Source organism: Tauraco erythrolophus, chromosome 11, assembly GCF_009769465.1.
Source record: "Tauraco erythrolophus isolate bTauEry1 chromosome 11, bTauEry1.pri, whole genome shotgun sequence".
NCBI lineage: Eukaryota > Metazoa > Chordata > Aves > Musophagiformes > Musophagidae > Tauraco > Tauraco erythrolophus.
Window position 1 is genome coordinate 6,136,262 of NC_141475.1, and position 15,323 is coordinate 6,151,584.

The window sequence follows — 15,323 nt, forward strand, 5'->3', positions numbered from 1 at the left end:
CTCACTGACCTAGAAGTGTCATGACCCTTTTCTCAGGAAAAGTCATGTAGAGCTGCTGCATATCATGGTCTTGATGCACATTCGCTTCTTCCAAGGAAGAATTTCTCTGCCAAACTTTTGAAACCTTTTTTTTTTTTTTTCAGCATCAATCTGAAGGTTGACACTGTTCTAACAAGGTTGGGTTTGGTTTTTTTTTTTTGTAAATAGAAAATACAGCATCAAAAGCAGCCAAGAGCCTGGATTCAGGTTACCACCTACAGCCACATCAGCACCTGCTGTAATCTCCTTAGGTTTCACACATCTAGCACAGGTAGGCTGGCTCAGCTCCAGGATGAGACATTTCTGCGGAATTCTTCAGAAAGCATCAAACCTGCGAGCCAGCCCAGTCTGACAGCTCTGAAGAAGCACTACTCCACCTCACTGTTAGGGGCAGAGTGCTACCAAAACTGTTACCATAGACTAACAGCGTCAATAGACTGCATTGATGTATATATATATTTGGGGTTTTTTATGTACACATTAATTACAGCCACTAAGTACTTATTAGTTGAGGCAGCTACAGTTTCAGACTCCAAACTTCAAATGCAGGTGTCCAGGTGACCACCAGGTGTGTTTACATTATCATGTTAGTTCTGATGAGGTTTATATTTTTCAATTAATCCCCTGAGAATCACCATTTCTCACACTCCAGTCTACATTGCAGAGCAGTCTCAGAACCACATTCTTTTTCAGTGAAACTAAGGATGCACTTCAAGGACGCTAGTGGTGTTCAGTCCCCAGAAATGCACCAGAGCTAGTCTGCAGTAAAACCTCCAAAGCACAGATAGTGTGGGCACCGCGTTATCAGCACCATCCCTTTCTCTGAAGATCCATGCCTGTTGTGCACTGGAGACACAGCCTAAAAGTATCTTTCAGCACCTGAGAAAAGGAGGCTTTTGTTACAGAGATCCCAAGTACCCACCACCACTAATAACAAAGCCAGTAACTTAACTTTCTTCTTCATTACCAGCTCACATTTTCCTACTGTAAGAACTCCAGCTGGTTTTTGCTTACTGGAACATCGCAATCGAGAAGATGTGCATTTTAGAGTGTATCAAAGTAATCGCAAGTGCTTATTCCTTAAGCAGAGAAAGAGTTGAAACGGGAGCAGCACTCTTACAGTTCACACTGGCATCCGTCAGCCTCTAAATTTCAACTCCTAAAATCACAACACTTTCTGGAGGAGCAACGTAAAAGGTTTTCATGTCTATTCTCCTGCGGGACAGTCCACACACACAGCCAGTCACGAGCAGACCTCTCAGCTTTTAAAAATCCTGAGATCCCGACACGTTCATGTGACAGTACTATCTTTGAAATGGCCTTGCTAAAAGCACATGACCATTTACATGATAACTGGGGCACGTCTTTGGGGCTGCCCTGACAACACACCTTCTAGAAGAGCTCAGAGGATGCAGAGTGCTGCTGCAGCATCATCTTTGCTTCAGGATTAAGCACAGATATACCAAGGAGGAGGCTGTCGCTGACATCTGAGCACTGAGGTTGCTGAATGTGCCTCTGAGCAACTTCCACACTCCAGCCTCGGAGCCTGAGCCGCCTGCACTGCAGCTGACAGTCCTCCGGCTGCAGTCAGCCTCCCTCCGAGGACTAACGGCACAGCCATGGCGGAACTGGGACAGTGTATGCAGTGCCTAGAGTTGGCTATAATGAATGCCAACTAAACCCACAGTGTTTTAATTCTTCTGTACACAGATTACCGCTTCTCTATTTCTTATTTATAATACAGAAACGCCAAGAGATAAGTAGGCAGGCAGAAGTGGAAAGACCTAATGATTAACTGACTTTAACATACTGCTCTCTTAAAGTGCTATTTCCAAACCAGGATTACTCATCTGTTGTACACAGGCACATCCCAAAAACCTGCCAGTGAGATGACATCTCCTTTTCCCTTCTCTAGCAGCAGAAAAAGCTGTCTCTGACAAGGCTACTCTACTGCAGCTTAGACTTCACAAAAAGCCAAACTTCATTAAAAGGATTTCTAAAGTTAATCCATGTTTTGTGCAAAGGTGTAAATCTGACATCAACAGAAAAACTCAATCTAAGCTTTTGGGAAAGTCCTTTGGCACTGTATTGTACCAGTCTGCCATTTATGAGGCTGAGACCTGAGACAGTAAATACTGTTTAGCTACTGGGGCCGGGGAGAACGGAGAAAGTGATTTAATGCCAGCGTTTAGCTTAGTTGAAGAGATATTTCCGAGGAGAGCAAGGTTCCTGCAGTTTAGGCCCTACAGAAAAGAAGTCCATGGGAGTAGCTGCTGAAGGGTGACCAGAGGAAATCTTTTGTCTAAATTTTTGCCTCAGCTCTTTGAGAAAGAGACCTGGATGTGGCACCTGGTTGCCTCGTATTGGCTCAGATAGTCATTTTACAACTTGGTATGCTATGAGCTAAATTCGCTCATGAATTCGTCCATTTTTTTTAAACGTCCAAACATCCTGAGGCAAGAAGTTTCACAGCTTAACCAAAAGTTTAGCAATGGAATATCTACACCTGTTTTCAAGCTGTCACTTATTAAGAAGATGCTCCTTCTTGTAATTAAAGAGACAGTGAACAACAAATCCCCATTCAGCATCTCCATGACACACATGATTTTTATAGGCCACTATCATATTCCCCTTCTATCTTTTCTGTGTCAGGCTTGAGTGTCTGATATTCCACATATAGCATCCACTTCATGCCCTCGGATCCTCCTCCTTGTTGCCTCCTCTGTACATTTGTGGTTGTACTCTATCTTTCCAAGCCTGAGGGACAACAGAACTGCAGACACCACGTGCCTGCAGCAGTGAAAGCCACTTCAGTGCACACCATTCCGTATGCAACATTTGGATCGTTGTTAAGTGAATCACTTTCCATTTACCCGTGTTGAATTTCATATGCCATTTTATTGCCTGGGCATTCCGTGAGTTCCTCTCGCAATTAACCACACTTGACCCTTGTCTTTTCTACCCAACTTAACTTAGTATCATCAGCACATGCTGTCACCCCAGTATTCACGCCCCTTAACAGGTCTTTTATGACAGATGAACAGCACGGGTTCCAGCACAAATCCCCATGCGCTGCCACTGGTGACCTCTTTCTACTGTAACTTATGACCATCTATTACCTACCCTTATTTTCATCTCTACCAGCCTTGTGTGAGGGACCTTATCAAATATCTATCAGAAATCCAAGCAGACTACAGCAACCTCTACCCTGTCTACATGCTTGTTATCTCCTTCTAAAACCTCTCAATATGTTGACTACTTTCCTTAAATGTCATGTTCCTCTGTTTAGAGTTTCTACAGACTTAATTGTTACACACCAAGTTTATCAGCCATCCCTTTCTGAAATGCTTATTCTGCTAAGAATACAATGTTGTCTTCACGTTTCACATCTATCATCTGCTTTGGAGCAGTCAAAGAAAATACAGTATCACAATCTGTAATTCAACTATTTAACCCTTTAGTCCTTCTAGTTCTTAGGTGAATGGTGTCTGATCCTGGCAGTGCATAACGGTTCACGCTGTCAACTTCTCCTGCAATCTCTTCTGCTGACATGGTATTGAGATAATCATCTGACAAACTGCCAGGAGAGAAAGGTTCCAGCACAGAAGTTTCTCTAAGCTTGCTTCACTTTGCAAAACATTTTTCCAGTTTTTCTACTCTAGCCTCATCTTTTCTGAGCATTCTGTGTATACTCAGACCATTTATTAGCCTCACAGACTATCACTTATAGGAAGTCTCATTCCAGGAGTAAGCTGCTCAGAAGAGTAACTAAGAGAAAGACAGTACTGCTGGAGCAAGCATATCTAATGTCTTCAAAGGCCCTGAAGTGACATGGAAGGATTCCTAGCAAAGCCATGTTTTGCTGTTCATCTGAAGAGCAGGCCAGAAGCATATTCTCAAACTGGCGGAAACAACCTTGCTCTTTTTATGTTGTATTTACTGGCAGCTCAAAGCTTTTTTATTTCGCATGCTAGTACATTGGTTTAAACATGGTAAAACCCAATCCAGAGAATTATAATAAAATAAAAAAAGTACAATGAAAATCCTGTTTATCAGCTCCTCTGACAGACCTCAAGTGCCCTCTCTACTAATTGAATGCACAATCCCCATTTGTGAGTAATAATTTCATACTGTTTCAGGCTCCATTTGTGTGTCAAAATGTTTTTGAAGGTTGAGTTTGTTTTTCCTAAAGAGTCTGAATGCCAATTAGCACGCAGCATAAACATGGCTCAGCTTTCAAACGGCATTATGAAACGCAAGCAGCACTGAGGAAACAGGAACTGCAGCTTTTGCCAGTTCTGCAGTCTGAGTAACCTTAAACTCAGCTTCACAAGAGATCCACCAGATTAATTGGGGTGATCTATTTTCTGACACAGAGTTAAGAACAAGGCTCTATTTTGAGTTCAGAGCTGTTTCCTACTGCTGATATTTAACCCCCTGATCTCCTGGCAAAGGCGAAAGAGCAAAAAGAAATGCATCTTCATGCATCACCAGCACAGGTTTAATTCTCATGTAGGGAGAACTGGTGACAAGTCCAGTCTATAAAAGAAAGGAGTAAAATTTGCCAGCAGGCAGGTGGCATGTTTGTGCTGCTGTGTAGGATTGCTGGCAGCGCAGGCTGCCCAGGAAGTCTCCTCCTTTTAAGGCAATCAGTACTGTGACAGAAGTGATAAATATATACATGTTGCTGATTAAACATATGAGTTTTCACTTTTATTTTCTAATTTGTCCATTTAATATGTTAACTATAAACATAATTCATGGTTGGTGGTGTTTGTTTTTTTGGTGTCATTGTTGGGGTGTAGGGTGTTTGGGGTTTTTTTCCCTTTGTTTTTGCTTTTTAATTCAAAATATGAAGGATCTTGTTAGCCTTTTCCCTGGTACTTCTCCCAGCTTCCTACCCCTTTGAAATGTGAAACTTTTCAACATCTCCAGCTCTGGGAAAACTACAGACTGGCAAAGGAAAAAAAAATAAAGCAAACAGCTTTGCCCTTCATGCTGTTTAACATCTTCATAAGTGATTTGGATGATGGGATCAAGTGTACCCTGACAAAGTTTGCTGACGATACCAAACTGAGTGAGGAGGTGGACACTTCAGAAGGGAGAGCCACTCTGCAGGAAGACCTGGACAGGCTGGAAGAGTGGGCTAACAAGAACCTTATGAAGTTCAACAAGGACAAGTGTAAGGTCTTGCACCTTGAAAACATAATCCAGGAGTGCAACACAGACTGGGATCTACCCAGCTGGGCATCAGCTCTGTGGAAAGGGACCTGGGGTCCTGGTGGACAACAAGCTCAGTATGAGCGAAGAGTGTGCTGCTGTGGCAAAGAAAGCCAACAAGATGCTGGGTTACATCAACAAGGGCAACATCACCAGAAATAAAGTCATTATTCCACTCTACTCAGCACTTGTCAGGCCACACCTGGAAGGTTATGTTCAGTTTCGGTCTTTGCTCTGCAAAAAAGATGTGGACAGGCTGGAAAGGATGGGCCCAGACAATGGCCACAAAGGTGATCAAAGGACTGGGGAGCCTGTCATATGAGGAAAGGCTGAGAGAACTGGTTTGTTCAGCCTTGAGAAAAGAACCTTATCATCATGTTCCAGTATTCAAAGAGTGGCTACAAAGAAGATGGAGACTCCCTTTTTACAAGGAGTCACATGGAAAAGATGAGGAGCAACGGGTAAAAGTTACTCCTGGGGAGATTCCGACTGGATACAAGAGGAATATTTTTCACAATGAGCACAATCAGCCATTGGAATAATCTCCCCAGGGACGTGGTGGATTCTCCAACATTGGACACTTTTAAGATTCAGCTGGACCACCTTGTCTAGACTGTGCTTTTGACACAAAAGGTTGGATCGGATGATCTTTAAGGTCCCTTCCAACTTGGTATTCTGTGATTCTGTGAATTTGTAACGCCAATACACATTGAAATATTAAACTTCACAGTTATCTTCAAATGTGTTAGACATGTATTTATCTCTGAGTATCTCAGATGTAATTAAGATGAAGTTATTTACACATGAGAACTCTAAGCAGAGCTGTGTGGGAGTCAGAACTCTGACTGGACAGTCTATAATCATAACATATCTCTCTGTTCCATACTGGAATTACTCCATAAGTTCCTATATAACTATTTTCAATCATGAAAAATATTTTAAAGCAAGAAAATAGAATGCTAGAACTCTATCTTTTAAAACTGTTACAGACCACAGAAAACACTCCAGAAAGAAACCTCATGAAAGCCAACACAATCCCATGGAACATCTCTGCTTCGACAAAAAGATGTTTTCTGGAAAACATTCACTGGCACACTTCCAACCAGCTCTCACTGCAAAAACCAATGTATACTTTAACAGTGATAGTAACAGATATGGTTGTATTCTGAACAGCTCTTTTTCTCCTCAGGGTAATGTTGCCTCATGTTATACACAGTAAGAGAAATTACCGCAAGTAGTTTAGCTCATGGAGAGTGCAAGTGTATTTTCCAATTTGGATTCTAAAGGGCAATGGGAAAGACTGTGACAAAATACATAGTGGAAAAAAATAGCTGACAGACTAGAAAGATATTTTCGCCCTACAGAGCTTCTAGCTGCTTTATCTACATGGAACAATGCATTTATTAATTGTTACTTCATAAGAATTCCTATGGAACATGCTCTGGTAAGGATGCTAGGCAATTCCAAAACCAGTCGTTATTCTAAGTACTGTGTCAGAAACTCTGAAAAGAAATGGCAGGGAAATTGTTTAAAAAAATAATGGGCTGGTCACTGTATTTTTCTAACACTTTAACGGGAAGAGCTACATATTGTCTAATTATGGCCAACCACGATGTTCAGCTCTCCACTAATGAGCCTATAAACTGCAGACTGGAAGGGATCTCCAGTCAGTCAAGGAGCTACTGCTTGCTAACAGAGCTTTAGAGAGTAAGACTTCTCTACAGACAAAGCACTGTCTCTCTACAGTAAAAGAAAGGGACTCCTCAAAGCAGCCCTTCAAGAAAGCATTCCACTGTATTTAATACAGATACCTAAACCTCATTAACAACTTTTTGTTTTAGCAAAACCCTTGCTCAATTAAGCATCAAGTTCACTACGATGGAGAAATTTACGATGACAACAGTGCCTCAGGATACTTCTGAACCATCGGAACAATGAGAGCCACCTTTTCCACCATTAGGGAAAACTTCTGCTTGCAACCTTACCTTTCTACAACATCCTCTCCATTCCAGCAGGTTGAGCTGTCTCTCATCACCAGGTCTCCATCACACAGCCTTTCTGCTATAGAGGCATAAAAGGTTCGGGATCGCTTCATGTAATTGATGAACTCTCTGTAATGTAGGAAGAACACATTTAACAACAGAACAGTACATTTCTGGTTCAAGCCCCCTGTCAATTTAACCCTCCAGAAGACTAAGAGTTTAGAACCCTTATACAAATTAAGTCATCCAAGTTGATTAATTTTTATTTCTAGTGTATTTCTACTCCTACGTATCATCCAGTCTTAGTCCACTGTTAATACACATAATTACATACAAAGGGTGGTTTTAACAAATTAGTTTAACGCATCTCAAAATTTGAAAAAAAGTCTATACCTATTATCTCCATATAAAGAGACTTTAAAAAATCATGAGAAAATACTATCATTAAAGGAGGGAGCTTTTTTTCTGTTACTGGAAGTGAGTATTTCTTCACTTCCTGCACATGTGTGAGATGAATTAAAAACACTGTCAACAACCTCCTGGGTGGGAAAGGCTTCCTAAAGCTACCATCCCGTTACAAAACCTGCAATATGCTCTAAGTACCCCACACAAGCAACAACAGTACAGAAAGTCATCTCTCTGAGATGTGGTGGGGCCAATTCCTCCCCATCATCACTAAACCATGTCACATTCTTATTGGAAAGAAATTTCTCTTTCCTAAATGTCTGGCACCTCACCTGTTAGGAGGCTGTGCCTGCTGCTTTGGTGAATAACCAAAACTCCTGGCCAGTACAAACAGCTCATTTCTGATCACGTGTGTATGGAAAAATGCCTTGTGGTCAAACTGCTGCCTCTTTTATAATCTGATTATAGCTATAACATATATCTGGCTGAGATATCCATAAAAATACACTGTAACAACACAAGCGTTAATTCAGCACACAATTGAGAGTATTTCAGAATGAGAAATTACCCTACACCTCCACAGCTTTACAAGCTCCTGTTTGGCATAAGATGTTAAAGTTACTGAGAACAAGACGCAGGACAAAAATTCGCTAGAGCTATCATGGAGCTATTTGTTTCACAAGTGCCTCCATAGCCCCATTGGGAAGGTCAAAGGAGTCATTCTGGTTTATTAACGTTTCTGCCGGGCAGGCTGTAAGGGGACACTGCACTGAAAAGGTGCCTGGGGATACAGCTGGATGGCACTTGGCACAAAAGCAGTCAGGATTTATGATTCATTTGGGAGCAACAGGTGTTTTAAACAATATCAAAGTCCACTGCTAGGTATCTAGCCCTGCAAGGTTTAGGCAGTGGTCATCTCTCCCTATAGCTGCCTTTATGCTTTTTCTAAAGCATTTAACCATCCCATTTCATAGAATGGTTTGGGTTGGAAGGGACCTTAAAGATCACCTAGTTCCAAATCCCCTGCCATGGGCAGGGACACCTTCCCCTAGATCAGGTTGCCCAAAGCCTCATTCAACCTGGCCTTGAATGCTTCCAAGGATGGGGCATCCACAGCTTCCCTGGGCATTTATCCTGTGTGATGAAGTCCTGAACTAGATAAATTAGTCATCACATGGTCCTAAGGAACTAACCTCCCCCAACAATGCAGGAAAGCTGCCATTTTAAGCCAAGAAAAAAGCACGAATTTTAGGGCTTATGACAAAGGAATCAGTATTTCTACCTCTTGACCACTAACTATTATGACCTCTAAGTATTTATACAGTAAAGCGAGGCCCAGACAGGCCACCTACCTGACAGAACAGCCTGAAAGTATCAGTTATGAAAGGCAACACAGATGCTAAATTTTTCACAGGTTCTAAACCGGAGTTTTCTTTGAAGGAGGGAGAGAGTACCATTTTAAGAGACTAAAGCTTCTCTTAATCAGCTCACCCCAAGACGCTTAAACTCCTACCTATTTTCAGCAGAGCGGGGCTCTGATATTTCAAAGTAGCAGCATAATAAAGGTAGAATTCTATGTCCAACTCAATCTTAAAAAGTGAAAATATTTACTTTTCATCAGTATAAAACTAAACGCACCAGGTAGAAAATGTACAGTTTTCAAAATAAAAATAAAAGCAGTAATCGAAAGTATGTCAATTCCTAGATTACAGTTGAAACAGCAATTTATAATAGAGATGAGCTAAGTGTAGAGACAACGAAGTATGTCACCTTGTTTTCATTCTTACCGAGAGATTTTTTTCAAACTTCTTGATTTGTCATTCTTTGAAGCTTTCAGAGGCAGAGAACTGGAATAGGCCCGGGAGAATAAGCATCAATCAGGAGAGGTTGGGGAGTAAGGGAGAAGCAGGAATTCAGGCAAATGAGGAAAAGAAATGAGAAACAAAAGAAAAGTAAAAATTATTTGAAAGAAAGGTCATCAAGCACATGCATAGGATAATATAAGAAAACAAATAAGGAGGAAAATTGTCATGAGATTTTTCCGAAGTATAGATGCAATTAAAAATGTCAATGCAACACTGAAAAAAAAAAAAAACCAACCAAGATTGTTTCTCCCAATCATTTTCAAATAAGAGTACAATTACAAATGCAGCACACATAGCAAAAAGCTGAAAATAAAGTCAGTGGTACTTAAATTAACTGTAAATGATACCAAATGGACGAACTGTAAATATATCGGGCTATACAAGAAAACAATGGCAAACAGTTTCGAATGAGCACCATGGGAAGGGGGATACAAACAAGTAGCATTCATGTTCTGGTACAATGTGCCATTTGCTGTCTGTTAATAAATGATGCAAATACAGACATCATTTGCTGTTCGGTTCTGGCCAGACTGCACCACTGAAAAAAACAACCCACAACTTTGCAAAACAGGAGACACAGGATCTAAGGTTTTATTGAAGGAAAAACTGTAGAAGTAACCAGTAGATATTTAGTGCAAATGCATTTTGTGGCATTGATATCTCAAGGTCCCTCAATTAACATTAAATATTGTATTTAACTAACATCATGATGCAATTTTCCACTTACATAATTTAGTACCACATTCTGCTCTTTCTTTTACCTATACTTTCACATAATGCCTGCCTGCAAACAGGTTCAACGACACTTGTCAATCCAGTTAACTCTTACTGGAGAGAGTAATCAACACCTTCAGCAGCACTGAGGACACTGAGACCATGGTGGCTTTGCCATCATACTTCCTGGGAGCTAACAGCAAGGGTGACCACAGGAGAGGATGGCCCTGCACTGATCATCAGGTGAGTGTCATCTGTCATCACTGAAGCAGGGATTCCAACCCAGTCAGTTAAAAAAGGAAATGAGAATTTGTAACAGGGAAAATCTAGACCCGCTGAAACTTCTGCCTTGGCCAGTCAGAGATGATCGATTTGTTTCCACAGTAAGTTAATTTACATCTGGCATTAATAACCTGTTTTGTACTAGCAGTTTAATACTCAAATTTTAATAATATCTTGTGATGCCTGACTCAATAGATAGCTAATTTTAAATGAAAGAGATGCCATTGACTTCAAACATTCCCAAAACATCTGAAAATTGTTTAAGATGTATCAAAGATCCATAAGTCTGCAGTATAAAAAAGAAATCCCAAAAAATATCATTTCAAAGCCTGCCTCCTTCAATTCGGGACTAGTATCACATTATAGTTCTTTGTTAAACATAACATTTTTATATACAGATCTGTAACCAGTCTATGTTTAGTGGTTTGAAATATTACATGCAGTAGACATGCTAAACAGCAGGTATTCAACTTTTCTAGGAGTTGGGACCCTGACCAGAATAGCTCTTTGTGCTGAATTCAGCAATAATATTCCAATTCACTGATTGAGATTCTGTACATGCCATGTACAGTCCCTGTACCATCATATGGTTTCAATTTTCTTGTCATCTCTACTACATGTTATAGAAACCTCCACATTAAAAAATGACTACAGCAGCAATCCTGCCCGTTTCAGTTAATCCCTGAATACGACTGTGTAATGCCAACAAAAAAAAAAAGATTCCTACTCAAATCTACACTTTTCAGCTTAATCAGAGGAAAAAGTTTCCTACAAGATCATAGAACATTTATTCAAGTTTCAGCTTCTCACACTATTGTCCCTAACACTTGGTGTTGCATGACAAAAACATGCAGGAATACAATGCAAGGGAAAATAAAGATAGATAGGAAATCTCCCAAGAACCCATGAGAGTAAGAGGAGCAGAAAAGGATTCAAACTACCACCAAAGAAGATCCAGTTGCTATGTGAATTCAGGGACCATGCAGGACCATGATGAGCAGAACAGCGGAGGGTGAAGGCTGCCTCCAGCCAGACTCAAAAAACAAACATCCAGAAGAAAGATCAGTCAGGCAAAGAGATGCCATCTTAACAGTCCCATTTATTCAACCGAATGAACAGCCTTGGCTCTACTGAACAGCTGAAACCAAATGTTCTCAAATTCTTCAGAAAAGGAGCTTGGTTTTGTAAGTGGCCTTGCAAAGATGTAATACCTTCGGAGCAAACACACCTACATAGGCATAAGCTGCTTGGCATGAGGTTTTTAGGGGCATCTCTAATCGGGTACTACAGCAGAGATGAGGCTACTTTATCGTGGTTTCTCCCACAGTTGTGCTAGCCACACCAGTGCTTCTCTGAGCTCGGGAATCTTCTGACACATTGAAGGAATGAGCCATCCCTTTTCTGTTTACCTGGGGGGTGCTGGCTCATTCTTTCTCTTTTCCTTTCCTTATTCTAAAAGGCAGGAGCCATGTTCCCAACCCCCCTTGAATTAAGGATCATTGGGAGGTATGCCTACTACACAGAGCAACAGATTCATTCGGGTCGATTCCCTGTGTGACCCTGTACTTCAGCTGACAGACAGCTGATGTTATTGCTCTTCATTTTTCAAATCGCCCAAAGGAATGGCACCAACAAAGACTCACGTAATCACTCTCATAATCTACATCCCCTGGAGCAGTTATCTGTCACTCTAAGCGCATTTGACACAATCCGCCATGGGAATGCTTTCACCCATCCATTATAACATTTTATTATTACCTAAAATTGCTTTTTATTGATATCATATGTGATTAAATGATAGAGGATTAACACCACAGTGATGTAGCCAATCACTGCGTATTTCACTCTATTTACTGTTCCACAATTGTTTCAAAGAAGCAAAGTAGAAACTTCATGCCATGTGTTTTATAGTAAGTTGTGGAAAATTTAAAAATATTCTCCACTTCTCACTAATTATGGCATGGCTCCATCATTCATTTTTGGTGCATAGGCTCTCCACAATACCTATCAACACTGTATTTCAGTAATATTTTATGCTAATTATGTAAGGATGGCCTTGGTTTAGATTTTTTTGATAAATACATTTTCAGTTCACACACCAATTTGGGGAAACTGTCTAATTTACTGTACATCAGTTTCAGTGTATTTTCTTCTCCATCTACAGGTCTTACATTTTAAAAGGGTAATATCCAAACACTTCTAGATGGTTGGGAAGAGGAGAAAGAATTCTCGCTATTCAGGACACCAATTTGCATTTGTTTCAGAAGTTACCTGTTAATGGGTTAATAATTTTTCCTTTTCGGTTGCCAGCATATAAGTCCCAGTGAAGTCAATGAGTTATACAGAAGATGGCCTGGAGGTCTGTGTTTCTAAAAGTGCATTTTGTTAATTGTACTACACTGCTCTTTGGATTATTACTGCTGAATTTATTAATTTAATTTCCTTAATGCTCTCTTCTGTGATTTACATGGTAAAAATTGATTAGCTCCAAGCACTAGCACAAACTTTTGTGTTTTGGTTTTAAATTACAAAGGGATAAAAATATTGCTATCACTCAAAAAAACCTAGCTTGCTATTACTTTTATCTTTTAAAGTAGCTTGTTTCATTCATGCAAGCTTAGATGAGAATTAAAATAGAAATGGATAAAAATCTCATCTTCACAACTCAAACTCCAGAATATAGGAATTTTAGTATTATTGTCTGTCATCCATCTATCCAACACAGATACACATGGACTCCCTGGGCAGATCAGATACTGTTCTCAGATTGAGGCATAAATCCAGCACCATTCCACTCACTTCACTGAAGCTGTTCCAGATACTGGTGTTAGAGAACAACATGTTAGCCAGAAATATGTCATTGTGATTTTATGGTCAGTTAGCTTCGACATCTACTCATGTACCATGAGTGGGATTGCAAAGATGTCCTTCCCTCCCCACTTAAAATTTGCAGAAAACCAATACAGGAGCTACAGAAGGGAGAGTGAAAGAAAGACTAGGAGATCTGGGAGCAGGGATATCTCATGCCAGGGCCCCAAGGCAGTAATTCAGCTGTCTAGTGTCTCAACTGGCACAAAACTGAAAAATAAAAGCCAAGATGGACACAAGCGCCAACAAATGCTTCTGCTCTTGTTCAGTTATGTAACAAATCAAGGAGATTATAAGGGATCCTATCACTTCTCCCTAGCCCTGAGAAATAAGGGACTGACTTTGTGTCAGGGCACCCTTTCCTTTTCATCCATTCCTCCTTCCCATCTCTGCCCCTGGATAAGCTCAAGTCCTTAAAGACATGGGCAGTGTATTTTAAGGTAATTTAGACACAACTGTGGAAATTACTCAGACTTTTTTGAGGAAAAGCTTTCATCACTTTTACTGAAAGTTTCTGGAAATAATGAACATCTTGGTGCTAAGTAGTGACATCAAATCTGGCCTGTAAAAAGCTTTTCTTGGAGAGACCTGCAATGTAATACCACAAAGACATCTATGTAACTGTTCATGATGGCAACGGCTGGATAGCAAACAGACAAGGTCACAGAACCGTGGCTCTGGCTTAAACACCATGGTGCAAGGAACCATTAACACAAATTGTGAGGCAGAGAGTTCATTTCAAAGCAACTGTTGCTTAGAGTTACCTTCTTTTGTTGTTCAGACTAGCATGAGCCATCACGAATGTCTGGGTTTCAGTCACTTCCTTCACTGGCACTATGTTATCTGATGACAGGTTCTCTTCTTGTTGTTTGGGCTGTCCACACACTTTATCAACCTGTATGAAAGAAAGGGAAAGGAAAAATGGGGTTTGAATGGAGAAACTGATTTACAATTGCCCAAAGGTCTGCTTGCGGTGAGTGTTTCCTGCAAGAGAAGGTGTCTGGGCTAGAGAAAGGATTCTTCTTTCCAGGACCTGAAAACTAGTCCGTTGAATAAAGAATAACCAAATTACAAGCCAGTGCAAAGAGCACTGCTACCAGAAGGCCAACAGGCATGGATTTGTCACTGGACACCTGGATTATAGCACACCTGGAAACGGGCTAAATAGCGACTGATGGAAGTGTTGCCAAACCAAATTTTCATTAAGAAACATACCTGGACTTTGAAGGTAGACAGATTTTGGTGAAATATCTGCCCTGTATACAGAGAACAGAGTCTATTTGATGTTTGAAGTGGCTTGTAATCGGAAGACAATTGAGTCTTCCAGCCTTTAACTACCTAATGTTTCCTTAAAACAAGGAATCAGTGAAACAAGTCAGCATCAACAAATCACTGTCAATAAAGTCTTTTTTTGGACAAAACAGAATGAAAAGAGAATTTCCAGACCTGGGAATCATCAGTGCCTAGGATCCTGGGTTCAGAACATTAACATCGCTCAGCCATTTGCCCTTGTTGCCTTTCCTGAAGCCTCTCATAGGGGATTCAATACAACGCCAGGAAAAAAGCAACCTTGTGTCTATGCTTTGTGCACTGTGGATCTGACACTGCTCCTGCATCCTGCCACATTTGTTTGCTCTAACAGCTTTAAGTGACAATAGTAAGACAAACCCCTTTACTTATTTGCAGATTGGAAAGGGATCTGTAATGTTTTCACCTACACTTAAATCCTCAAGCAAACATGAAAAGAAGAGAAAGAAAATCTTACTGCAGGCATGGTACTACCAGACATCTTTATCACACAGAATCTATCACTCTGTACCGCACTGAATTTGGTATTCCTTCTTCAGTTTTCCATTATAATCAGGGTGAGATGGATTCTTGCTGGTCCATGTATTTTACTGCATCTTTAAAACCCTTACTGAGTCACAACTGCCTATCTGCTAAATAT

The 15,323-nt window shown here is 40.6% G+C and overlaps 1 protein-coding gene across 1 annotated transcript in view; it reads right to left on the reverse strand.

The window, feature by feature from the left end:
• Window positions 1–15,323, reverse strand: part of LOC104374787 (glypican-5) — a 384,054-nt gene that overhangs the window by 237,005 nt on the left and 131,726 nt on the right. Inside the window, exons 4-6 of the mRNA XM_086618456.1 lie at window positions 14,140–14,270; window positions 9,434–9,493; window positions 7,245–7,370 (exon numbers count right to left, since the gene is read on the reverse strand). Of these exons, the coding sequence (XP_086474582.1) occupies window positions 7,245–7,370; window positions 9,434–9,493; window positions 14,140–14,270 (317 nt within the window). The remainder of the gene's footprint in view (window positions 1–7,244; window positions 7,371–9,433; window positions 9,494–14,139; window positions 14,271–15,323) is intronic.